The sequence below is a fragment of the Alosa sapidissima genome, chromosome 6 (genome assembly GCF_018492685.1).
Source record: "Alosa sapidissima isolate fAloSap1 chromosome 6, fAloSap1.pri, whole genome shotgun sequence".
In the NCBI taxonomy this organism is placed as follows: Eukaryota; Metazoa; Chordata; class Actinopteri; order Clupeiformes; family Clupeidae; genus Alosa; species Alosa sapidissima.
The window spans coordinates 19,761,308-19,787,339 of NC_055962.1; the positions used below are offsets into that span (position 1 = coordinate 19,761,308).

A 26,032-nucleotide genomic window follows, 5' to 3' on the forward strand; every position below is an offset into this window, starting at 1 on the left:
TACTCATATTTCTCCAATGATTCATACATTATATACCTTATGTTTAATTCAGATTCAGATTTAATTCAGATTAAATCTCCTAGTAATCCTAGTTTGTAATCCATTGCCATCAATAATGAACCACAAACAAGGCTTACCCATCTCCCTATAAAGTGTGTAGACTAAATTAAAGCAATTATGACAAATAGTGTAAGTCTGAGACACATGATGAGAGCCAACCAAACACGTGTGCAGCGGACTACGATGAATGAGACTCTGGGGCTTCAGAGGATGTAAATAGCATGTTGACAAAACATTCACATTTGTTTTAATGAGACATGCCCTATGGGGACTAATTTGAAGGATGCATCTACGTAACATTTAGTCAGGTTTTCAACTATTTGTCTCCTATCAGACTGTGTGAAATATGGCCATGCCAATGTCATGGACTTGAAGTGTTGCAATAACAATTTGAATGTGAGGCCTTGTCGAACAAACAGTGCTGGACTTAATTGAGACTGTGCATTGGGAGACCACCAGTTCATCAAACTCATTTAATTAAATTAGCCTGCCATTGATTTGCTATTGAGTCGCTATATATTTGCGCCCAGATCCCAAGTCGGAGAGGCGGCGGGAGAATCAGCAGGGAGTCAGTTGCTGTGACTGGGGACCGGAGGCGAAGCACATGAGTAACCTCCAAGCCATCAGTATTCATGTCTGGCTCCACTTTGTTGCTGCACAGTAGCTGCAGATATGTGTCAACTATATCGCCAACCAGAAAATAATGAGGGGGGGGGGCAATTGCTCACAGCACAAGCTATTTTTGAATAAATAAATGCTAGTGGCGTGAATCCGAATACAGTGTCCCAGTTTTTACTTTCCTTCACGTGATTTATTTTCAATGAGTATTTTCCATCTTTTTATTTGGAGAAGAATGTGCATGGACTCATATTCATCTTTTCACACGTCATTTACAGTGTGACAGGGTTTCCAAAATAGCTATATTCTGTGTTCACGTTATGCTAATTGCAATAGGAGTCCAGAGACTGGAAAAATAATTACTAAGGACTAGACGAATGCCCTTAGGAGTTGGGGTCTGGGCTTCTCGCTCTCTCATTCTTCTCACTCTCTCTCCCACCAGTTCTTGAAAGAAAAAGATTTTTTGTACCCTGATAGACTCTAGGGCATAAAAAAACGTCAGACCCTTTTATCTACTTTACTCTTAAAGAGCTCTGAAGGCCTTTAAGGAAACCCGGAGTTAAAGGAATAATGGCTTTTCGAGCTTTCATCTCCTTCACTGACACTGAGAGAGGAGACATCATAATCCCCAATGTCAAGGCAAACAGTCATCACCACCTCACATACTCACTACAGCCTCTTGAGACCATTCATTTCCTCTGAACAAGTGATGAGGTTCTAAATATGAGAAGCCAGCACAAATATTTACTGTACATGTGGTCCATCCATAATGACATGAGAATGCAATTATAGCAGTTTAACCTCAACACGCTCTTCCCCGTGTAGCAATCAGACAGGCTGCTGACAGTTGTCTAATAGATTTATGTCCTCGGCCAGGATTAACCAGGAATGAAGAGGCAGATTCATTCAACCAAGATGTGAGCACATTATCTGGGTCAATGAGTTTATAGCCTCCAGTATATATGAACATGACATGCCAACTGGCCTCCTGATGTGCGTATTTATAAAAGAGTTGCCAATGTGGCTTCTGAGTCAAGGAAGTTGTGAGGATCATCATCACAGGGCCCTTTTGAAGTCATTTTTCTAAGTCTTTTTGAGGCACACCAAAGAGGAAGGGGGGGGGGGGAACCACAGACACAATTAGGGCTGATGTGAATGTCGTCCGCCAAGATAACAGCCTCCTATGCCGAGATAAGCTGGACCTGCAACTGGCCCTTTCATCCAAAGATGGCCGCCACAGCCAATTTACAAACTAATGAGCGATTGATTCTAAAAAAGAGAAAAGGGAGAAAATGAAAACCTAATGAGTCTTAAAATAACAAAAAAGCCCTGAACAAAGAGCGCAGCCCCAAAAGGGACTTCTATAGGCACCCACTGAGTCCTGCTTGTCCTAACTGAATAGGCATTTATGGATCACAAAGCCCTTTATGGCCAAAGCCAGAGTTCATAGTGCGATCGAGGCCATTACATGCAGCTCATCCTCCATAAAAGAGACAAGCAGCTAGGGAGAGGTCAGTGAAAAGATGCCTCAGTCCACTGCTTGGTTCCCCCTGAAGGGCTCATTAACATTAGCTGCAGGCAGCTTCCGTTTCTACCAAGTCCGAAGGGGCGGCTAAGAGGACAGTGTGCCTTTTCACTCTCCACGAATCAATGATTGTTTACACTCATTTACTCGTGGCTAACAGAAAAACCCAAAGAATGTGAGTAGCACAGACTTCAGCTTTAACCACATCGTTTTTTTTTTAACTCCAGAAGATTGATGGCGGCACTGACACAGAAATGAACTTGTCTGAAGAGCGTTGTGTCTGAAAACATGCAACTACGTCTGGATCAGTGGTCTGACCCTGAGATGTGTGACCTCTGGCAAAAAAAGAAACAAAACAAAACAAAGAATGGGCAAAGATGCCGTTTATACTTACAAAAGGGCAATGATGACATTTATACTAAAAGTGTTTATTTGGCATTATTGTTGTTTGGTGAGAAAACACTGCAACATTAGCAAATGGGCTATATTATTAAGTTCATGATTGCTGAGGCTAAAAAAATGTCAAGGCACATGGCTTGTCAGTCTTGGAAAAGATAACAGATTACATCAAAACACAGCCAGGTGCATCATAATAATAGAAAACAAAATTATCATATACAGAAATACCTCAAAATGAGATCAAGTCAGATTTGAGAACTTTTTCTCTCATATCGTCCTTCAAACACAGTTTATTGGAGCATACTGATGTGACCGACATCTCCAGATGATAAGTGTAACAGAAAACTGCAAATCCAAAGACCTTGTGCACCAAGGCAGAATCAGTCACATTGTCTTTTCGGCCGTGCGACTTATCACAGCCCTACCGGAACTTTCCTTAACAGTTCCCATTCATTCCGCCATTCCATTTATCAATTCATTCATGTAGAAAGGCTCTGGATCGCCCGGCAGTTCTCTTGGCTCACAACGAGTTCACAAGTATCCTAGGGGAGGCCTGTCAGTCACTGGGCCACAGAGAGGGGCACGTTCGAGGGCCCGGGGTTGCTCTGCGGGGCTGGCGAGGAGACTGCGCTGGGCTGTGGGGCGTTAGCATTTGCGTTAGCGGCAGCGACTGAGGCGGCTGGCTCCATTTTGCTGATGTGTGTGATGAAGCGCAGACGGAGCTTCATGGCCGGCCGCAGATTGCAGATGATCTTCTCCACCTGGGGGATAGATGGAATTAACTCTTACTCTGGAATAAAAACTGACTCTCCCCCCGCTGCAAAGACTGGACTATCAAATCCCCACCCCAACATACTGTATGCACACACAATGACACAAATAGCACCAGCCACTTAAACACGTGAAAAATGTATCTATACAGATAATGTATAGAACGCCGGTCACCATGGGAAAATAAGTCCCTTCAAGGCGAAACAAGACCCCTCCACTGGCGCGTCGGGGTCCGGTTCGCCCTGTCGGGACTTATTTTCCCCATAATGACCGGCGTTCTATACATTATCCCTTACTTATTCCACTGCTTGGTTGAATTTCCCATTGTCCTACGTAATTTAGAACGACCATTAACCTTATGTTATCTGCACACCTATGAAGTAGATCCATTTTTTGGCCGTATCACACTTGTATATTAATTCGCCAAACTCGTTGTGAAGTTTAAATGAACTGTCACGTTGCATCCGAGCTGTAAAATGCAGACGTTCAGAACATTGCAACATTGTAGCATATGACAGAGGTGGCTTTTAGCTAGATGGATGACAGCAGGCTAAGTAAAATAGCGATGTTTCAAAGCTAAAGTTCATCAGAATCTTGGGATACGCCCGCTTGACAACGGGAGAGATAGAACTAACGACTGGCCTTTGGCCGTAGCAACCATCCATTTAGAACTAGTAACGGCAGTTTGTCCTGTGAGTTGAGAAATTAGTTGATATGTGTCGGAAGAAATTAGTTCTACAAACAAGACAGTTTTAGCGATTAAAACGTTTAAATTGTAACAGGAAATGAACATAACGCAAGTGGCAACAGTGGAATAAGTGGGATAATGGACTCCACGGTGGTCTGTTCACAGAAGTTAATGCACTCCGCGTTTTACAACCTCGACCGTGCATTCTGTGAACAGACCACCGTGTCGTCCATTATCCCTTACTTGTCCAGAAGTGAGATAATTTAATTTCCTGTGTATTAGCCGCATTGTGTATAGACCGCATACACTTATGCAAGTAAAAAAAAAAAAAAAAACATAATAATACCATATTAACTGCCTCCGTGTATTAACCTCATAGCTGACGAAATGTTGCAAAATCAATGTATTAACTTTGGCTAATAGTTGGGAAATTATGGTAATGAAGAAAGACACAGTGAAGACAGTGAAAGATATGTCAACATTCACTATAGCTATTGCAGCCACACTCACAGAGAGTTTAGGAAATGGGGACAGACAAAGGAGAAAGACTGTCAGAAAAAATAGCAACGTTGCTTTGGTCTATAAATCAGTCAAAATAAAAGAGAAAGGGAGTAACTTCAGGTTAACGACCCCAATTTACTTGTAAACACAGCAGGCTTGGCAGGAGAAGCCCATTTGAATTACAAAAGAGCAACTCAGGCACTTGGACAATCAAAGAGAGAAAATACTCATAATTGTACGAGGACAGAAAATAGATGAAAAAAAAAGGCAACCACTAATGAGTCTCTCCTCTGACCGCTTGACAGAAGACACAAAACACAACAAGACAAACAACGTTTTTTCTCCTTGCCTGGTCTTTGACGCTGTCGCCGGTGAACATGTACTTGATATGGTAAAGGAAGTCGCAGACGGGGTCCATGTAGGACAGGTGCTTGCAGTGCTGGTCCACAGCTTGGAGCATCTCGTAGAATGCCACGCCAATCTGAGCCACCAAGATGGAAGAAAAAGAGAACAATAACAGCAATTTTAAAAACTTAACTTGTAGTGTACTTAACATTGCCCATGGACTTAGTATTGAGTGTTTATGTTGTCTATGTTTATGTGAAGAGCTTTGATTGTGCTAGAAAATGTGCTGTATATAAGTTTGGTCCGCAAGCTATTCCAAGTGGTCCGCGAGCAGACGTGGTAAATATAATATAGATGAGTTGCTTGCAATATTGAAACAACTTCTATATAAATCCAAACAGTTCTGATCACTGCCTATGTAATGTTCTGTTCACTGCCTATGTAAACTATGCCAGTTTAAATAATCCTCTGACACAATAAACAAGGTGCAAAGAAAATAAGCAAGGTGACTCAATGAGTAGACCGATTGTGTAATATAGTGTTGAAGTAGGTCTACTCTTTTTTTAGATAGGTGGTCCGTGAGTTGTTTTTTTTTGGTTATGTGGTCCCTTGGTCTGAAAAAGTTTGAGAAACACTGATATATATAGCTATAAGAATAAACTTACTTTCTCTCTCTCTCTCACACACACACACACACACACACACACACACACACACACACACACACACACACACACGTCAATTTGTCCCCGACTCCCCCAATTTCCTGCCCGAATGACAATTTGATGAAATGAAATAAGCTCATTTCTTTCAGAAGAATAGCATGACATCTTCCATTACTACATCCGGAGATTGAGAAAGCCCTAATAGAAACGCCTTGAGTGTCTACATAAACCAACTCCAATGGAGATTAGGCTATTATTCCAAAGCCTAGAGTAGCTCAACAGGTGTGTCTGTGTCTGTTCTGTGTGTGTGTGTGTGTGTGTGTGTGTGTGTGTGTGTGTGTGTGTGTGTGTGTGTGTGTGTGTGTGTGATGTGACCTTCACTACGGCCAGAGGATGGCCGGTTGCTAGTGAATTGGGGCCGTTGGCCTCGATGTCTGGAGGCTGACCGAGTGCAGCAGGGCCACGTGCTTTGGATGAGGCTTTGGATGTGCTGCTCTGGGGGGAAATGTCCACTATTCCAGGCCGCTCCTGAGCCAGTGTCACTTTAATAGTTGGCGAGAAGGCAGTGTGAGCTGATTAAGCCATCACACATAATCACACAAATTACAGAAATGTGCGAGCGGTAATCAAAAATAAGCGACGAGGGTTTGGGTGTGACGAGAGTAACCAAATAATAACAACAACAACAACAGCTGAGAACTTGACAGCAAATAAATCCCAACCTTGGAGCTGGGGATTCAGACAGCGGCCATTCTCCACTCAGGATGGAGTTGTCACCAGAGTTAATGATTTGTTCTAATCGGTGCCAATCAATCCGTCTGAGTATGTCTGTGTGTGTCTAGGTTTTACATAAGAGTTTAAGTTAATTAAATATATCCCATTCAATTGTGCCGAGATTATACCAGAATGTGAAAAAAAAAAAAAAAACATAAATCGTGTACAATCGCTGATGTTAAGTACAGGCAGCCTCTGGAAATAACAGCTGGTTAACACTGGTTACGGGAGTTTCTCCGCACCAAAGCTGATCTTAATCCTCCGGTAGTGGATTTGTGTCGAATAACACCAGTGGGATTTGTCTGAGGGGGGAAGTGATGAGAGAACACTTTCAGCAGAGGGCCTGAATGCGTGTCTCTCGAGAGCTGCTCTTTGGTGTTAATGGAGGAAGGAGAGGGAGAAAGAGGAAGACATGAAGAGAAAAAGAGAATGAGTAACATGTTGTAGAAGAGCTACCCGGAAGAAGGATCAGTAAGTGCTTTGTTTTCTCTGACATTTCCTTGACTCCTTAAGTGTTCGAAATACATAATTCATGTTTTTGCAAAACTTTAAAGAACTGTATTAGTGTTAAGAAAACTATACAACTATGAGAGGAAAGCTAAGGAGGTGGGGAGCATAATAATACATCAGGATAAACAGGTGGGTAGAAAGAATAACGTTGAAATACTCTAAGTTTACATAAAGCTTACATGCTTTTTTACGTTACTACATAAATCCTATTATCCTAGCTGAGAATGTGCATCTGTATTTCAGAAAAAAGCAAAGAAGAGAATACTACAGGAGGAGAAACGGAGAGAGAGAGAGAGAGAGAGAGAGAGAGAGAAATAGAGAGTCACCTGTGTGATTCTGCTGCATTAGCAAAGGCTAACAGACAGCAGGTGTAGTCCCAGTGGATGGCGGCTCTCGAACGCCCACTCAGGAGCCCTGGAGACTAGCCCCGACTCTCTCTTGCCTTCCCTTTAATCAGGGCCGATTGCATCTGTCTGTCTATGTGTGTGCGCGCGTGTGCGTGCGTGTGTGTGTGCTTATGTGCATGTGGGAGAGAGCGAGAGGTGGAGATAGTGTTTGTGTGTGTTTGCCTTATCTTCAGCTTATGAAAAAAAAAATGAACGCCTTATGACTTTTAGAGGCAAACAAGCAAGCGAACGAGAGAGAGAAAGAGCCAGAGAGAAAGAAGGAATCATAGAAAGGGAATGAAAAAGAAAAGAGCGAGAGCGAGAGAGAGAGAGAGAGAGAGAGAGAGAGAGAGAAATGAACACTGCGTAAGTGAGCAGAATTTTCTGAGCAGCTCACCAGCTCTTCTCTGACAAACACTTGGCTGTGGATGGTTCTGAAAAAAGACCTCATGTACACTTTCTCTACCTTAATGTCCATGTATGCCCTCTTTGGCTATCCAATCAATCGACACTGGCAAACAGCCTGAAAGGAGGAATACCAGATGGTTTTAACCTCCAGTCTTTTACGGGGGCCCAGTGAAGAGAGAAGAGGTATCCTTTGGGACCAACAATCAGTGAATGAAAATAAGTGTGTGTGTGTGTGTGTGTGTGTGTGAGTCTGTGTTTGTTTTGCATTCATGACAAAGACTTGCACGTTAGACTACATAGCATCGGAGAGGCATCCAGCATTGTGTGTGTTCTTAGGTTTATCTGTGGGTGAATGTTGCAAAGGCGCGAATGCATGACGTGTGTGTGTGTGTGTGTGTGTGTGTGTGTGTGTGTGTGTGTGTGTGTGTGTGTGTGTGTGTGTGTGTGTGTGTGTGTGTGTTACCTCCAGCATGCAGCGTGTCCTCTCCTGCTGGAAGCGTTGCAGGAAGGGACCGACCAGGTGATAGACGTACAGCAGCTGGAACTCCGTTTTCACTATGGGCTTCAGTACCTCTGACAGGAACCTGAGACAGAGAGAGAGAGGGGGAGATGGAGAGAGAGAGAAAGAGAGAGAGAGAGAGAGAGAGAGAGAGAGAGAGGGAAGGAGGTAGAGAGAGAGGAAGAGAGAGAGGGAAGGAGGTAGAGAGGGAGGGAGAGAGAGAAGGGGCAGAGGGAAGGAGGTAGAGAAAAGGGAGAGAGGGGGAGAGAGGGAAGGAGGTAGAGAGAGAGGTAGAGAGAGAGAAGGGGGACAGGGAAAGAGGTAGAGAAAGGGAAGAGAGGGGGAGAGAGAGGGAAGGAGGTATAGAAAGGGGAGAGAGAGGGGGAGAGAGAGGGAAGGAGGTAGAGAGAAGGAAGGAGAGAGGGAGAGAGAGAGGGGGAGAGGAGGAGAGCATATTGACATTAAATCGTTTCAAACCAGGCAAGGCAACAGGCAAACAGCCAGAGATGACAGAAGAGGAGGAGATCTAAGAGGAGAGAAAAGCAAAAAGAAGATCAGAAAGAGGAGACAAAAAAAAAAAAAAAGGCAGCCAACCTCTGCACACTTGGCCAGCTCTGAGCGGCGGCCTTGAGCCGGGTGTGTGGAAATGCCAGGCCAGACAGGTGGTTGAAACCGACTCGGACGGCTTTTGATCTGCGTCACACACAAATCCAGCAGAACTGGCCAGCAGAGCGGAGAGGAGGAGGATGAGGAGAGGAGGAGGATGAGAAGAGGAGGAGGAGAGGAGGGGGGCTACAGGACCAACAAGAACCTTCAGAAGCGTGACGGTGATAGAAAGCGCCAGAGCAGACTGTCGGCAACAGAACATTGAGCCAATCTCACCACGTTTTGAAAAGGTGTGTGAGAGAGAGCGAGAGAGAGGGAGAGAAGGAGAATGAGCGTATGTGTGAGAGTGTGACACACACACGCGCATGACACACTTCGTTGCCTGTGTCAAAAGAGATGAGTCTCCTCCACAAGCAGGTTGTCACTGCTCAACAAGTGCAAATACACACACATGCACACACTCACGTCTCACACACATGCACACACTCACGTCTCACGCACATAGACACACACAAACCCACCCTACCAATGACCATCTAAAATATACAAACAGCTTACCTACATAAAAAGGTTGGCAGTTTCTTATTCAACACAGCCACACACGCAGGTGTGCACGCACACACATGCACACGCACACGTGAGAACAGGCTGCCAGTCACTGCCACATACTAGGGATGCATGATATATCGGCGGCCAATATATTATTAGCCGATAAGTGAAAAAATGAAAATATTATTATCGGTACGATAACAGAATTCTGGCCGATAATTTGCGCCAATATTTTTTAAAGTCCTAATTTAGGCCTACGTAAGGTCCGTCTGGCTACACTGAGCTAGCCTACTTGAGCTTGGTTGGCCATACTTTTTCCTCAATATAATGTCAGCGGTGTGAATGTATTTCACCACTCTAACAAAATCTGTGGATATGCGTTCATTTGGGAATCTGTGCATCTCAAAATACTCCCGTGAATGATCCGCCATTTAACCTTAACAGAGCGGAGCTCAGCCCTATCTAGAGCCGTCTTGTGCTGGTGTGTTTGCACTTTACCGCACTGGTCGGGGAAACAAATAAACAAACTCGTTAGTGGGACGAGTACATAAGTAGGCCTAGTTCTAAGTTGTGTTTTAGTATTATATTTGCATTACTTTAGCTTGGGTTTTGTATTATTACCTAGAAATATGCTAACCATTCGTGCTTCAGTTCCAGTCAGGTCATCATAATAAGTTATTAAAATCTTCGGGGCTAACGCCTTTCATTTCTGCTGCAGCAGGTTGTGCGCAACAGAGTAGACGGACATAAGATCCAGTCAGGGGCGGACCTGCCATTAGGCATGGTCAGGCAATTGCCTGGGGCCTCGGCCACCAGGGGGCCTCGTCATCCCCGTATCGTATTTCGTTTTTTTTTTTTTAAATAAATGATCACCGCATCCAAACAATATATTCTAATCCATAATAAAGATTGAAAAAATATTTTGATTGCTCATAAACTCATCATAAAATCAAATGACTGCAGGTCCGCTTTCTGTCACCATTGCAGAAACTAGCTATGAACGAGGTCTTGGTGAGGAGTGGAGTTGAGCGATTGACAGCAGCCATGAAACGTTTCCAGAGTGGAAGTGATAAAAGAAAAAGCGAGGAGGAAGAATTTAGAAAGAAATTGCCTAAATTAACCATCTTCTTCCAGTCGAAGAATTCTTCCACGGAAGAAAGTAGGCTATTTTGGATAGCTCTTGTACTACATATTCTTCTACTGATGATGATGATTATGATGTTGATCTAAGTGAAACAGTCGTGAGGGATCACTGTCACTGCCGAAGTCCGCACTGGTGCTGTTGGTGCTGCTACGGACACCATTTCAGTAGCAGAAGCTTTGGGTGCAAACGAAACCAGTACGTGAGTAGCCATACCCTAACACAATACTTAGCACTAGGCTACAGTTATCAGTGACGACCCTGCGTTATGGCCAGACACCGTATGCAGAGCGAGTTGAAATCGTTAAAAAAAAAGCCCTGTGCAAATTAAGAACTTTGAATTCCCCAAAAATGCAGATAAATCACCCAGAAGATTCACGTTTGAACATTATTACATGACCATGAAAAATGGAGAAAAAATAAACAGAAAATGGCTAGTTTATTCGGTCAGTGCAGACGCTGTTTATTGTTTTGGATGTCGGCTTTTTGCAAGATCGAACACCTCAGTTCGCACGCACGCACACACTCACTCTCACTCTCTCCCTCTCTTTTACACATAGCCTACACAGACAGACTCTCATACATAGCTACAAAGAGTAAATTCACACACAGAGACCCCAAACCCCTAGCCTACTCTCTCTCACCTCTCTCTCACACACACACACACACACACACACAGAGCATTCATAATTGTAATACTTTCAAAGGTTTTTACTAATGTTTTTTGATTGTCATCTATGGCAATAAATATTTGTTGTATTTGAGTATGCCTCAGCGTCCCATTATTACAGAAAAAAGTGTGTTTCAGTTTTAGGGTTTTAGTGTGTGTGTTTGTGGGTTGGGGGGGGGAGTGGGGGAGTGGGGGGGTGGGGGGGCTCGGAGGGGCCTCGGGATCTTTTGCCTTGGGCCTCAAAGTGTCCAGTTCCGCCCCTGGATCCAGTCTGAGGAGTTGCAGCTTTATTCAGTTACCCGCAGTTGAAACTAAACCTAAGTTTCCCTCACAAACTCTGATTTGGTCGCTATACTGTAGCTTATTCCAAGCTGAGCCGTTTATGAGCGTTTAGTCCTAAAACGATTCAAACTCTCTAGCCACTCACTCGCAATTCACTGACGTCAGGTTCACTAGGAGCCACACATACTGTAGGGCTAGGCTACTGTTATGTTGTTGACTGCCGTACTATTGAGGACTATTATGAGTTCTGTCCATCATTTGGTGGTAGGTAAAATTACTGCAATAAAATTATGCTTATTAAATGCTTTCCCCAAATCACTTTTCACAAATTTTTTTCAAGAGTAATATTATCGGTTATCGTATCGGTATCGGCCACAACAAACCAATAAATATCGGTTATCGGCCCTAAAATTCCATATCGGTGCATCTCTACCACATACTGAAACACACTTTGGGCAGATAAGAGTCGACCAGTCACCTCCGGAGCAAAAACAAATGACTAAAAGGAACACGTCAAAGAGACGTGCCAAAAACACCAGCTCAAGCAAAAGAGAATCGTTGTACATTCAATAACAATAACAAGTCAAAAGAGAATTAATAATAAGGTGGGAAAGGGTCCAGTGACAAATTAACAGAACTAGACAAAAAAAAAAAGACAAAAATGTACTTCTCTCTGATGACAGAAGAGAAACCCTCAAATCCTCCCAAACGGGTAGGCGATGGGTAGGCCCAAGGCGAGTGGAACAGAGATACTCCACAAAAGGATGAACCTGAGCAAGTCCCTTTTGTGTCAATCACATAACACCATCATGATTTTTCTCTCATCACAATTTCCTTTCCCTCTCTGAGAGGAGTACTATGACAGTCACTGGAGTAAAGGGGCGCATTTTATAATTGTGAGGATGAAGAAGTCAAATGGAGAGACAAAAAATATATCTGGCAAAAAAAAAAAAAAACGCAAATCGACCAGGGGCGTGTTTCCCAAAACCATAGTTGCTAACTAAGTTAGCAACTTTGTTGGTTGTAATGCAATTTCCCATTGCCAACCAATTAGGTTGCTAACAGGTTAGCAACTATGGTTTTGGGAAACGCACCCAAGAGCCAGAAAGCCTTCTTGACTGTATTTCAGCGTTTCGTACAGTAAGTCCTCTTTCAAACGCTGATTCGGACTGATGAATCATGAGGGAATGGGAAGGTTCTGGAATGAACAAGTGATAATCCTCTGGCACTTTCCAAGCCACGACTCAGTTTGCCATGTCATACGTCTCTTTAAATATCCCTCTTGAAATGGTCAAAGAGAAATAAATGTTCTTTCAATTTCTTGTGTAAGAATCCAATCCAGATCAGCAAAAAATATGAAAACCTGTGCAAAATTACATCAAGCACATATACAAGCACTAGGCACTACATAAAAAAGATGACAGTACAAGAGGATGGTGGACTTTTTCATTTTAAATGTGTGGCCTTAACAACCAACGGGAGCTGTCTGGCTTCTGTACCACTATGCCACTTTCTTATTACTTAGGTCAAACAGAACTACCCAAGCCTTTTATTGGCCTGACTTTGCACTAGTATTTTATTGACTGTCTATGCACAATTTCAACCAAATTTTGCTGCTCTTATTTTTTCATTATTATATGTGCCCTCTTATTTACTTATTTACTTACTTTTTTGTTTACTTGAATGTTATGTTTGTCTGTGGACTTAAATTGGAAAAATATGTCTTGCCTTCACCGTGGGATAGTGAGAAACGTAATTTCGATCTCTTTGTATGTCTGGAACATGTGAAGAAATTGACAATAAAGCTGACTTTGACTTTGACTTTGACTTTTCTGATTCAATTCAAATCCGGATGGAGACTGGCATTTCCATTTGGATTTATTTATTCTTCAATCCAATCTCCGTCAGCATATTATCAGGTGAAGGCGTAGCCCACCAACCCATTTCCTTACACAAACAGAACCTCCTCACACTTCGGCCGGCACACTGGGTGAAAGGCATAGCTCAGCTCAATCAGCACCTCGTCGGATAACTCCTCAGGGGAACCGGTCTTGACTGACGTGACCTTAAACAAACCGTGTGGCATTAGCACGAGAGAACCGCTGGGCGGCTAACATTAGCGTGCTAAATCCGGAAACACACAGCGGTCGATTCCGATCGGCTCGCCGCGAGGGGCTCCTCTAACCCGAGAAGACTAGCGGTTAATCCAACGTCAACAGAGCAGAGAGGCCAGGCCAGCCGCCAACGAGGGCAAGAAACAACGAGCCAAGCTTAAGCCCCGCGGACTCCTACCAGGCCGAGCTGAACCTCTACAGCGAGACAGGCAGAGTCAGAGATCCCTGCAGCAACTAAAAATGAAGTGATCGATGAGATAGAGGCAGTAAAACAAGGGCCTTCAGGAACTCGCGCTCAGATCAAAGCAATGTTCCAGTCGATGACTTGGGTCACCTTTACGAAGAGCCTGCATGTGGTCATACATGGGTTTAGATGGAATGGTTCACGTATCTATTCGTTCATATAATGCTTGACGTCAAATTGGAATTTGATCTGGTGGATTATTTGATTCTGTCAGTTTCATTACCCAGCTGTTGAAATCTATCTGCAATGTGCGTGGAAACTTTTCGCTCACCGTATATCAATTTTGACAGCGGACTATTAGGACGGCAAACTCGATGCGAGTGTCTGACAGAAAGACTCTACACTGGATGGCCAGTTCTGTCATGCTAGTCAACAGCATCCAAAATGGCTCAAATCCAGCGCTGAAGCATCCAGATGAGCCATGTGCCCGTATATAACAACGCCAAGCGCATCTCTGGGCACGTCTATCTGCGTCACTTGGTCCATAATTCAGCTGTGTACAAAGCAGCTACCGTCTGAGACCTCCCAGGAGTGGGGGGCCTCAATCAATCCCAATATGGCCGCCTTCCAATGAGCGGGACATCTGTATAATCAGCAGCTTTTTAAAACAGGAGAACCCAGACCACAGATGCAAGGCGGAAAGGATTCCCCACCACCACCACCACCACCACCCAAGTGGGTAGTGGGTGGGTGGGTGGGTGAGGGAGGGTGGTGGTCCATACTCACTTGGGGATAAGGGAGAGCTGCCCGATGCTAGAGTGGTGCCAGACAGCGTGGGCCAGGGCCAGCACGTAGCTGCAGTACATCTCCGAGTAGGACTGGTGGCAGGCGGTGAAGTCCAGCAGCTGGAAGGGGTAGCCCACCCACTCCGTCTCGGAGGTGAGCGCCGGGCTGCCGATCACGCTCACAATGCGGTCGTGCAGAACGATCCAGTAGGGCTCCTGCAAGAGAGGAAGAGAGAGAGGGAGAAGAGAGGAGAGGGACAGGAGAGGAGATGAGAAGAGAGAGGAGAGCAGAGGAGAGGAGAGAAGTAGAGTAGAGGAGAGGCGATGAGAAGAGAGAGGAGAGAAGAGAGAGGAGAGCAGAAGGAGAGAAGAGAGGCATGTTACCCCAATGTCTGCTCAATGGAGTCCCCTTAACTCTCTAATTGTAGCACTAGTTCTTCTCGGCATGGCATTGAAATAGTGACAACTAGTACAAAAAGCACTTGCCTAAAAGTACAAGCAATTGTAGAAGTTACAGGTTTTTCTACTGGATCCTAGTCCACTTTTTAAACCATGGAGGTATTATTATATGAGACCGGAGAGAGTGAGGAGGTATTCAATATGGCACCTAAATGGCTTGTTTGTGAAAAGGTGGGTGGCAGAGAGCCCATGCCGGAGTTCACAGAGAGAACACCATTTTTAAAGACTGTGGCAGCCAACTGGGCTGCTAACTGGCTGAAGCTAACCCTCTAAACTCTGACCCCCTGGTTTCAACAAGTTGTCACCAGACTGTAAACTCTCTGGCTCTGCTGTCAACATAACAGCGGACAGCTGGACCCACTTAACACGTCCCTAAACAAAGACTTAGCCGGGGACTTAGGAAAAAAAGGGTGTGTCAAGAAAATGGAATTAAAAATATATATTTGTGCATCGAGAACTATGTGTTGCTGGGAGATTTTTTGTGAAGTGGGGAAATGATCTACATTTTCATCAAAGTAAGAAGGTTCTAGCACTTTGATCGAAGAATGGCTAATATCCAGCGCCAAGCTACACACAATGTGGACCCAATACTCCAACAAGTCTAAACTGCCCTAATTAACTCAGGCAGCTTTTAACACAGCAGTGACCAAGCCTTTCCTCCAGGGCCTACAGCCCTAATGCTGTTTACTGCAGTCACACACCGCTGGCCTCTTTATGTGTGTAACTAGATCTCAGCTGATGCTGTGGGACTAACAACCTGAATCATGTGGCCTTCTGACTGCCTACGACAGGAGATCTGCAGGACACAGAGGCCTGTTGAATAGCAGTCTTAACTTACCAGTCTTAGACTAGAGAAATTCCCACATGAAGGCTTTGAATGGTCATTTAGCAGCATGTACCACTATAGTTCAAGTCATAACCTAAGAAATAATGAGTCCATTCAACTATTAAATGATTTCCTTGAATAGCACTCATTATATCGCACTAATATTACATTTATGTGTAATAAACTAGAAAAGAGATCTTCACTCAATGTTGACAGTTTTGAGGCAAGACATTTTATATTAAAAGCCAAATGAAAAAACACAAAACCCGCCTGGCCTCATTTTTAGAAGACTTTTTGGAACAAAAGCTACTGAAATTGCTGGACAGATGGTGAGAGGGACAGGACCAAGTCAGAGGTAAAGGGGTGGGGTGGTGGGGGGCTTTATCACGGAACCTACCGGAAGAGCTGTGATGACGAGACCGATAGCATTCATCCAGGCCGTGATGTTCTCTCGAGGCACCAGTGGCTGGCTGCAAGACACACACACACACACACACACACACACACACTTCAACGTCAGTGAAAAAACCCACAAGCCACCTTCCATATCCTCCACAGACACCGCTCTCGGACTCCACACTTGTTCCGCCATGACTCATCCTAGCTAGAGCATCAGTAAGGATGTGTGTGTGTGTGTGTGTGTGTGTGTGTGTGTGTGTGTGTGTGTGTGTGTGTGCGTGCGTACGTGTGTGTGTGTGTGTTTAATCTCTAGAACGTAACACATCATCGCCACACTCATTATCTGCTGCAGGCAGCCGCATCCTTGGAGCAGGAGAGACTGAAAGCCTTATGTAATCTTGGCCATGCTCTCCATTTCCCCTCCACAGACTCGGTGGGCCAGGCGTGTGCTGTTACAAAGGAGACCTGACCCGCCAGTGCACCTGGGTATTCTACAGTTGGATAACGATGAGAACGGTGGAATGGAGAGACGTGACTCCACTGACAGGGATGAGAGTAGTCAGAGGAGCACAGCTCCTGACTCAGTAATATCACCAGTTTTGTTTAATCTTAATCTTTATAATTTACTTGGATTCTTAAGGAGGAGCTATGCTCCTCCGTACACATTTGCATGCGACGAAGACGTGCGTCATTGACACATGGTCCCAATTGTTGGGGAGGCACACGACACCCCCTACACGCCGCGTTGGTGACCCGTGCACAGGAGACAGAAGCAGGACTAGAGCAGGCCTATTAGTTGCCTATAGATAGACCAGAATCCTTTTCTTCCTTTCTGTGCACATACTGATCTCCCTGTAATGATGGAGTAAACTGGTAGTGGCTTAAGGTCACAATGTATGTGTCTGCCGAATATATTTTTTCCTATATTTGTGACCTACTTGTTTGCTCTGTTCTATTTTTATTTTTTCATGCTTTCCATCTAAGCCTATAATATGGGGCTCCATGGATGCCAATAAAAAAAAAAAAAAGGTTGAAGTCGATTCTATTCTAGTGTATAAAAAGGAAATTGAGCCAACTTCATACCTACAGGCCCTCCTTGTGAGGGTTATATTAATAGAAAAACCTGCCCACGCATCCTTTCTCCACATCGATCTAGCAACACCTCCACCCCAAAACAATCCTTACCAGGGATCAAGTATTCACCACTTAACTGCTGAAGTTCAGCTCACATTAAATCCCAATCAAAATAACACTTTCATATTCAAATGACAAAACAGCATTTCACAGTCAAGACTTAATATCCAATTCATAAATGCTAAGTCCTACTGAGCCAACCCTCTACATACTATGTGTGTACAAGACTATTGTGTTAAGACTACAACAACTACCACAGGCCATTTACTTCAACAACACTTAACAATGAATAATAGAAACAATGAAGACATTCACTACTGTGCATTAGCACACTGCACTATAATGTAACGCTTTAAAGGAGAATTCCGGTGATTTTTCACAGAGATCTCAGTTTCTCGAGGTCACGGAGTATTGTCGATATGAAAAAAACTAAAACAATTGATTCTACATAGCTCCAGTTGCTGCAGCCAAGAGCTAAAGCGGCCAGGCAGCTACAGTGCTACACTCTGGGGGCATGTTCATGAGCCCCCATGTTCCTGCCCCCAGAGTGTAGCAGTGTAGCTGCTCTAGCTCTTGGTAAAACTGATCGTTTTTTTTCATACTGACAGTACTCGGTGACCTTGAGAAACAGAGATCTATGTGGAATTCTCCTTTAAATAGTGGGGACTAAGTGTATCGGAGGCAAACTGTGCTAGCATGCTAGTTGCCCGTGTAAATCCTCACACCCCTAACCTTAAGAACGCTTCTAACCGCTGAGTTGGAAGCCTGGGCTTTTAGCTCAGTGATTAGAGCGTTCGACTCTCATGCCTGTGTGTGTCGAGGTGGCGGGTTCGAGGGCCGTGAGCCGCGGACGAATTACGACCTGTGTTACATAAGCACACATTGCTGACCTCTTAAGCACCACGTTGAGGAGGGCATTGCCCACATCCTTGCCGGGTACTGCCAGGGCCATGAGCTCCACGCAGGTGACGTGCAGAGCGTGCGCAGCCGGGTTGGGGAACTCGTTGAAGCGCCAGTCACAGTTGGGGAATGGGCCAGGAGACTTGCCTGCCATGGGTGGCACAGGTTAAAGAAAGACTTCTGATTGAAGGGGTGTGTGTGTGTGTGTGTGTGTGTCTCGTGTGCTGCGGGGTATATATTGGGATACAATCTCACAAGGAAGATGAAGTAAGAGAAGTGTGTGTGTGTGGCCTACGTACATGCATATAAGCAAAACACAGAACATTACAAGGACCAAGAGAAGACTTCTTCGTACTTAGGACAATGACCCAAACAACAGGGCATATGTGCCTATGTCTGTATGTGACTTTGGGATTACTGACAAAGATGGACAGATTCTCTCTCTCTCTCTCTCTCTCCTCCTTCCCCCCCCCCCCCCCCCCAACCCACTAAAAGGATATTGTCCACCAGGCGTCCGATAAGCTTGCAGTAGTAGGTGTCGTCGGGTATCCAGACGTTGTCCTCGCGCGGGTTCATGCCGAACTTGAGGTAGGTCTCGCTCAGGCACCAGCCTGGCGTGCGGTTGTCCTTGAGGGAGCTCATGATGGCGTGCACCAGCTTGCGCTTCAGGTTGGTGCGGTCGCGCAGGTGCCGCTCGTAGTAGTGCAGCGTGTTGTACAGGTACGTCACTGGCCGATCTGAAGGAGTAGAAGGGTGTGTGTGTGTGGGGGAGGGCAGGGTCAACATTAATAGCCAGCACAGACGAATATCCACATGGAGATATCCATTACAAAAATCAATGAGAAAGTCAATTTAGAAATGCGTGTGTGTAGGAGGTGAGGTCTTAGGTGCTGACACAAGTAATCAAGACCTGTTTAATCTCAGTAGACACACACAGTGGCCATAGAGACAGCTAAAAACAGTCATATAGACCTATGATTTACTTACTTTATTTTTTTTCAGTTCTCATAGCTCTGCTAATAACACATAGGCAACTTGTGTTGGTCGATTCTTTAACCTATGGATTGTTTTTTTGGCCGACTGATTAATTGATTGATTGATTGATTGATTAATTAATGAATTTGTGAAAGCACACTGCCAGTGCCTCCTTAGGTTCTGACCTCACCGCACATCACCATAATGAACTGACCGAATCCCGAAGCCAGTGTCCCTTACCGTGGAACTTGTAGAGGCCGCCTAGGTGGTCGAGGAGGGTCTCCAGGGACTTGGAGACGGGCAGCAGCTCCAGGAAGCGGTGGATGACGATGTCAAAGACGGGCAGGAAACGCAGGCACACATTGCCAAAGTAGATGGGCAGGTACTGCGGCTGCAGGGGCATGGGTGGGCTCACCTGCTCCGCCAGGCCCTCAAAGTACAGCTTCTCAGGGTATTTCTGTCACACACACACACACACACACACACACACACACACACACACACACAGGTAAAGAAAAGGACATTTACAAACACGGACGCACACACAAAGGCAGGTCAACATTTACAAATACTCAAAGACAGTTATGTGTCACTCCTCAAAACTGTGGACTTTAACCTCCTTAACATGGACCACTTCAGACAGCATCTTAAGGTCTTAATGTACCTGGCTATGTCCTCAGGATATCTCAGAGACACACAAACACATGGAAAGGTCAGCTAAATAACTGCTTAGCAGGACCCTGCGTCAGAATGAACAAGGGCATGGCCACGGTCTCTCGAAATGCCAAGGCAATCATAGGCCAATCTCCACAGACACAAATGTCACCGTCAGGACCGGACAAAGAGCCCCTCCCCCCCTGACATTTCCCTCCTGCTGCTGGCCAGGGAGCCGGGGGAGGATGTGCGCATGAGTGCATCTTCCTCTGCATGTGTGCGTACACGTGTACGTGAGCGTGTGTGTGTGTGTGTTATAGAGACAAAGATAAGGGGACAACCAAGACGTGACTAGCCAGGAGTGGAAAGAAATGACTAACTTATCAACATCCAATCACAATTGCTATGTTTTGCCGACCTAGAACACTACAGTTAGTCAAATGATGTATGCTGGAACTGTTCACTACTGGCTAAATATATATATCCACTGCCTGAGTCTATACGTGTGTGTGAGTCTGTCTGTCTATATTAGTGCTGATGTGTGTAATGGGGGTGGACACCATCGTTGTCTATACAGTATGTGTGTGTATAGGTATATATTCGTGGTGAGTCTTGACCTGGTTGTGTCAGGATGCTTACATTTCAAGAGGGTGTTGCATTCCATTTAGTGGAGTCATACCCTATTTGAATGTGTTCCAGTTCCAAAAGTCAGAAAACCAACCATCGTTGATGTTTTAGTGATACCAGTGGTTAATCATTGCTAGCATTACCAGTTGATAACAATTCATTACGATGTATTTGACACATGCCACAACCACAGCAACATGGCCACTCGCATCTCTCAGAATTCTGAATCTAACTGGAACGCGCCATCAATGTATCCATTTGGATGGCGTTCCCCTCCAGTGGCTGCTGGGTAATGTAGTTTGCCTCACCTTGTGGTAGGACATGTGCTTGGTGTGCCAGTCGCTCTGCAGCCAGTGCTCGGGGGCGTTCTCCTTGACAAAGTCGCTGACGCGGTTGCGGAAGTCGTTGGGCTTGAGTAACAGCAGCTGGATGATGAAGTAGCAGACCTGTGCCTCGTTGCCTTCGTGGCTACGCATGGCCTGTTGAACATAGAACACACACATGCACACACACACATGCACACACACACACACACACACACGCATGCACACACACGCATGCACACACACACACACACACACACACACAGTTACCACATATTATACACACTATAAAAACAATTCTCTGGGGCATTATGTATCCACATTAGTGACAGCCAGTATGATGATTATGATGATGACATAGATGGTGATGATGACAATGAGGGAAACACGGCATAGAAGATGAACGACTGGATGGCTGCGGTGGTCGCCAGGCAACTACAAACACACACACACACACACATGAACGTGTGTAGACAAAGATGCATACACACACACACATCAGCAGACAGAGACACACACACACACACACCTCTAATGGCCTCTCCGTCTTCACCTCCAGGTCAGACAGAACGCACACACGCACGTTCGCAGACTACGCACGCACGCACATACACACACACCCCTACTGAGGAGCAGCTTGAGACCCCTTAGGGAGGCCCTCTCCATATGTCCCCCTGCTGAATCAGCAGATCACTAACTGGATCTGCCTATTAGAATGGATGACCTGACAAGAGGCCATTCAACTGGTCAAGAACAATACTGCTCCGAGGGCCCAAAAGCTGTCAGCACTGCAGCACTTCGTTTACACGCCATCTAAATCCCCAAATAAACCTACAGCTCTGGGAAAAAATTAAGAGACCACAGCACATTTTCCTGTTGTCATCCTACGATTCGACACATACTGTAACAAGTATTGTAACACACCCTTTTACAAAGTTGCTTAGCTTCACGTTGTTGTTGTTGTTGAGTGGATCTTTCTAACAAAAGCTATTGGGAGCCATATCGGAGTATCAAGAATTAAAACCTCATCACCTACTACGATTTGGATTATTATCCAAGGACAAGGAGGGAACCTGGTGTCCGTGAACGGAACCACTGACTGGGTTTGGGCCCATTGCTTCAGTAGCAGTGGAAGCCTGGTATTGTTGTTGAGCTACTGCCGGTTTCAGAGGATTTCGGAGTTGTTTTGTTGTTGTTTTTGCTGGATCTTTTTTTGCCCAGAGCACTTAGGACTCCAATACAGGACTGAAACTAACTAATTACACGGCATTTCATTGTGGGGATAATTAGCATGTTTTGGGGAGAAACAGGGAAATATCGTGTGTGTGTGTGTGTGTGTGTGTGTGTGTGTGTGTGTGTGTGTGTGTGTGAAATATGAGATTGGGTAAACATGTTGTTGTTGATTCTTATTGTAATACTGAAATGTGAAATAATCATGTGTAAGACAAAACAGTAGCCAAACTTAACATGAAAATCAACTCTGAGGAAATAATTGTCAATTGAAAGACAACTTTTATTTTATGCACAATAATGGCTGATTGTTATAATACACACAACTATCCGTCATTGTAACAGAACCCAACACCTTAACTAAACCATACTCATATCCTTGAAGCAAAACTGCCTAAAGCCTAATATTCACTTAAGGTACGTACAGTTAAAGGCAATAGCAACAGCTAGAGCAAGGCCACTGCAGTTTGATTCTCTGGCTCATAATAGGATAACTGACCTGGCGTCAGTTTATCTGACCAACACTTGTTGAGGGGGCTCAGATCTGGGCACTGATCATCTGGTCCTGGACCAGCGTTTCCAATTCGACATGCAATTCTCACACCTCAGCAGTTCTGGCCTTGTTTTTCAAAGTGTAACCAAGACAGCCGTTCCCGCGGGAACAAGGCCTTGTAGCATACAGCAGAGTCAGCACAGCGTTAACACCTCAGCAACACCCCCCCCCCCCCCCCCCCCCCCCCCGGCACTCCTCTACCTACACTGACTACAGAACTAGGGCTCACGCACAAGCCTTTTATTCCACTCTGGGACAGCGTAAGAGGTGATTCATCATCATAAATTACCATTTTACTGCCGGAGACATGGCGCGGTTGACACATAATAAATAAGAATAACATTTATAGCCGTGATCCGCCGCCTAATGCGTTTAGTAGGAAGAAGCCATTAGGTGGCTCTACTTAATAAATAAAAGTCGAAGGTGCCGCAATGACTGTGCAGCACGGAATAAAACGCAAAATACATACATCTGGAGGAGAGTTTAAAAAAAAAAAAAAAGTGACCTGCGCAAAGACATAAAAGCCGTTCGAAATAAAACGGCACCTGCACACAATCCAGCTGCCTGGAGAGTGGTACACAAGGTCAGCTTCAAAGCACCGCGGTGTTTGTACATGTTTGTTCTCTAATGCCTGAGCACAGAGGCAGCCGATGTCTCTATTCTGTGTGGTCTCCCAGGTACAAGAGTAGGGATGTGCAAATCAGCAGAGCCAGGTGGCCAAGGACAAGACACAAAGATGGCCTGCACCTTGTGGGACAACATTATAACATCGCCGGTCTTGTAATGAAGTACCGATTATTGAGTGATTTAGAGGTTAAACCATTTTCAAATATGGAAGATATTAGCTGAAAAGCAAAACGTATAATCCTACAAGAGAGGTTAGTCACAGAATGATGTTTGTGTCAGGGTCCATGTTTTTGTGTGTGTGCACTTACACATGGGCTGCATCGCATTCAACAGAATATGATGCACATCTGTGTGTGTGTGTGTGTGTGTGTGTGTGTGAGTGTGTGCAAGCTGCACTTGATGAGGTGTCACTTTGTGTGTGTGTGTGTGTATGTAAGCTGCACTTGATGAGGTGTCACTTTGTGTGTGTGTGTGAGTGTCTCACCAGGCAGAGGATAAGGCGATCCAGTGTGACGATGTTGTACTTCCACACCATGTCGTTGAGGATCTCAATGCACTTGTTCAGCTGCTGGCCTCCGGCTGACGTGGAGAACTCATACACCAGGAAGTCGGCAAACGTCCGCACGTGGGCTACCAGGGCGCGCGCACCAATCCGCTCCAGCACCCTGCCGACGACGCCAAAAAAGAAAGACAAAGGCTTTTATTGACCTATCGACCTACTGTAGGATGTAGGAAATCTAAATGTTGGTGCAGTATGTTGGTGCTGCTAATGCATTACAATAACTTTTGATTTTTCTGTATCGAAAAAGGTATATTTACGAGCCGGACAGAACTGCATAATTAACTCTGGAAGCCTCTCGTTACCCCTCATGCAGACACGCTAAGAAAGGATCTTACTTGTTCCCAAATCAATATGAGCATCTGCTGCTTTTTGCTCCATAAAGTTCTCTTCATGAAACATTTGAAACCAGCACTTAAAATGAAAATGCTTTGCTTCAATACATACACCACATAAATGCTTAGTCCGACAAACTTGGGACATAATTCAAGCCGTTAAACCTAGTAATTAGCCATCCAAATGCTTGCATGATTAGCGTGTGATTAAACCCACTCTTAAGCGGTCCATTTTAAAGCAGAACAATTCGCTTTTGGCGAAAACATCGTTTAGCAAACTGTCGACAATTGAAAGACATCCGAGAACTGTGGAGTCTGGGCCCTTTCTGAAAGCAATCTCGCAGCAACAAGGAAGAGAGCTGTTAGCTGTCAACCTCTCCTCTCCGTTTAAGCAGCTTCTAAACGACTCCCACTGGCTGTAACCTGAAGACCTTGACTTTGGCGACACCAGCTGCAGAGACAGCAGGCTGTTGGCAATGGCCCCGGGGGCAGGCCTGTCCGCCGCTGGAGGACTGCTGTCCCTCTGCTTGTGTGGGTCAGGCCCTTTGGTCAGTTTTTGGATGTCGCTGAAGGTGCTGAAGGACTGCTGTCTAGGGCTGCACGATTTGGAGAAAATATCCGATTGCGATTTTTCTGACAGATATTGGGATTTGCGATATGATTTTATAATGTCAATTAATTGATTCAATTAATTAAATCATTTATTTCAATTAAGTCAATTCATTGATTCCAAATGTCTCTTAAATTTGTGCACCCAAACCGACTATGAAGCTCACCAATCAGAATTTCTGTGCTCCTCACACACTACACACACCCACCAACCAGAAGTGGCATAGTCAAGGAGGATGAAAAGAATATAAAAAAGTCAAGAAAAGTGACAAAATTAACTGCACGATTATTTGTAGCTTTGGCGATTAGGTAATTGTGTTGGTTCATATTGCGATTACTATTGCGATAATTGTGCAGCCCTACACTGCACTGAACCCTCTTCTGTCTGGCCGGCACGGCCTTCTCTGCGATTCCCCCCCCCGAGTCTGCATGCAGAGCTATTTGACCACCTGCCAGAGCCGATGCAGAAGTGGTGCAAAGTTTACCTCTCCTGAGTCTTTCTTAAAAGCTTTGATGGGAAAAAAGAAAGGGACCTGTGCCATTCAACGTCAGAATGGCAAATGGCCCTTGACAAAACGTCTGTGTTTATTATGGAGGAAAATGGAACCCAGATTACTACCCATATATGACAGGGTGAGCGGAGAATGTGTGTGTGTGTGTGTGTGTGTGTGTGTGTGTGTGTGTGTGTGTGTGTGTGTGTGTGTGTGTGTGTGTGTGTGTGTGTGGGGAGGGGGTCTGTCAGGGATGTACAAACAAAAGAGAAACAGAGACAGAAGAGCAACAGAGACAGGCGGACAAGACATTATGATAGAGAGAAGCAACAGCACCCTGAGATGTGAGGCATTCCACTGGGCTATTTTCATTCCTCTCCCTCTCTCTGTGTGTGGGTGTGTGTGTGTGTGGGTGTGTGGGTGGGCAATAGAGAGTGGGAGAGAATGAGAGCGAGAAAGAGAGAGAAACAAATATGGAGAGAGAGAAAAACAGAAGTAGATGAAGCCGGGAGAGAAGTAGAGAAGCCGGGAGAGAGGCTGAGTCAGACAAAAGGAGAGACAGAGGAGAAAAACATAGCTAAGAGAGAGATGCAAACAAGCGTGTGTGTGTGTGTTCTGCGGCTAGAGCAAGGCTGATAGTGTGTGAAAACGAGTCATTTGAGCATTTAAGAACTTGTATGGCGCTTCTCCTCTGGAGAGTTACATAAACGCAGGCGAGTCAGGGGATCTGAGGAGAGCCCTGGGTAATGTGCTGATGCTGCTGATGCGCACACGCGCACACACACACGCACATATATAAAGAAATATCCATGCACACACACACACACACACACACACACACAGAGAAATGG

General features: G+C 45.0%; 1 protein-coding gene across 2 annotated transcripts in view; it reads right to left on the reverse strand.

The window, feature by feature from the left end:
• Positions 1 to 2,566: 2,566 nt before the first annotated feature.
• med23 (mediator complex subunit 23) overlaps positions 2,567 to 26,032 on the reverse strand; it is a 52,191-nt gene continuing 28,725 nt past the window's right edge. For both annotated transcript variants that reach the window (XM_042096154.1, XM_042096152.1), the window contains 10 exons: positions 23,672 to 23,852; positions 20,763 to 20,933; positions 19,414 to 19,630; positions 18,699 to 18,935; positions 18,189 to 18,354; positions 16,163 to 16,235; positions 14,482 to 14,696; positions 8,114 to 8,234; positions 4,912 to 5,043; positions 2,567 to 3,363 (listed from right to left, as the gene is read on the reverse strand). In XM_042096154.1, the coding sequence (XP_041952088.1) occupies positions 3,163 to 3,363; positions 4,912 to 5,043; positions 8,114 to 8,234; positions 14,482 to 14,696; positions 16,163 to 16,235; positions 18,189 to 18,354; positions 18,699 to 18,935; positions 19,414 to 19,630; positions 20,763 to 20,933; positions 23,672 to 23,852 (1,714 nt within the window). In that variant the 3' untranslated portion in view covers positions 2,567 to 3,162. The remainder of the gene's footprint in view (positions 3,364 to 4,911; positions 5,044 to 8,113; positions 8,235 to 14,481; positions 14,697 to 16,162; positions 16,236 to 18,188; positions 18,355 to 18,698; positions 18,936 to 19,413; positions 19,631 to 20,762; positions 20,934 to 23,671; positions 23,853 to 26,032) is intronic.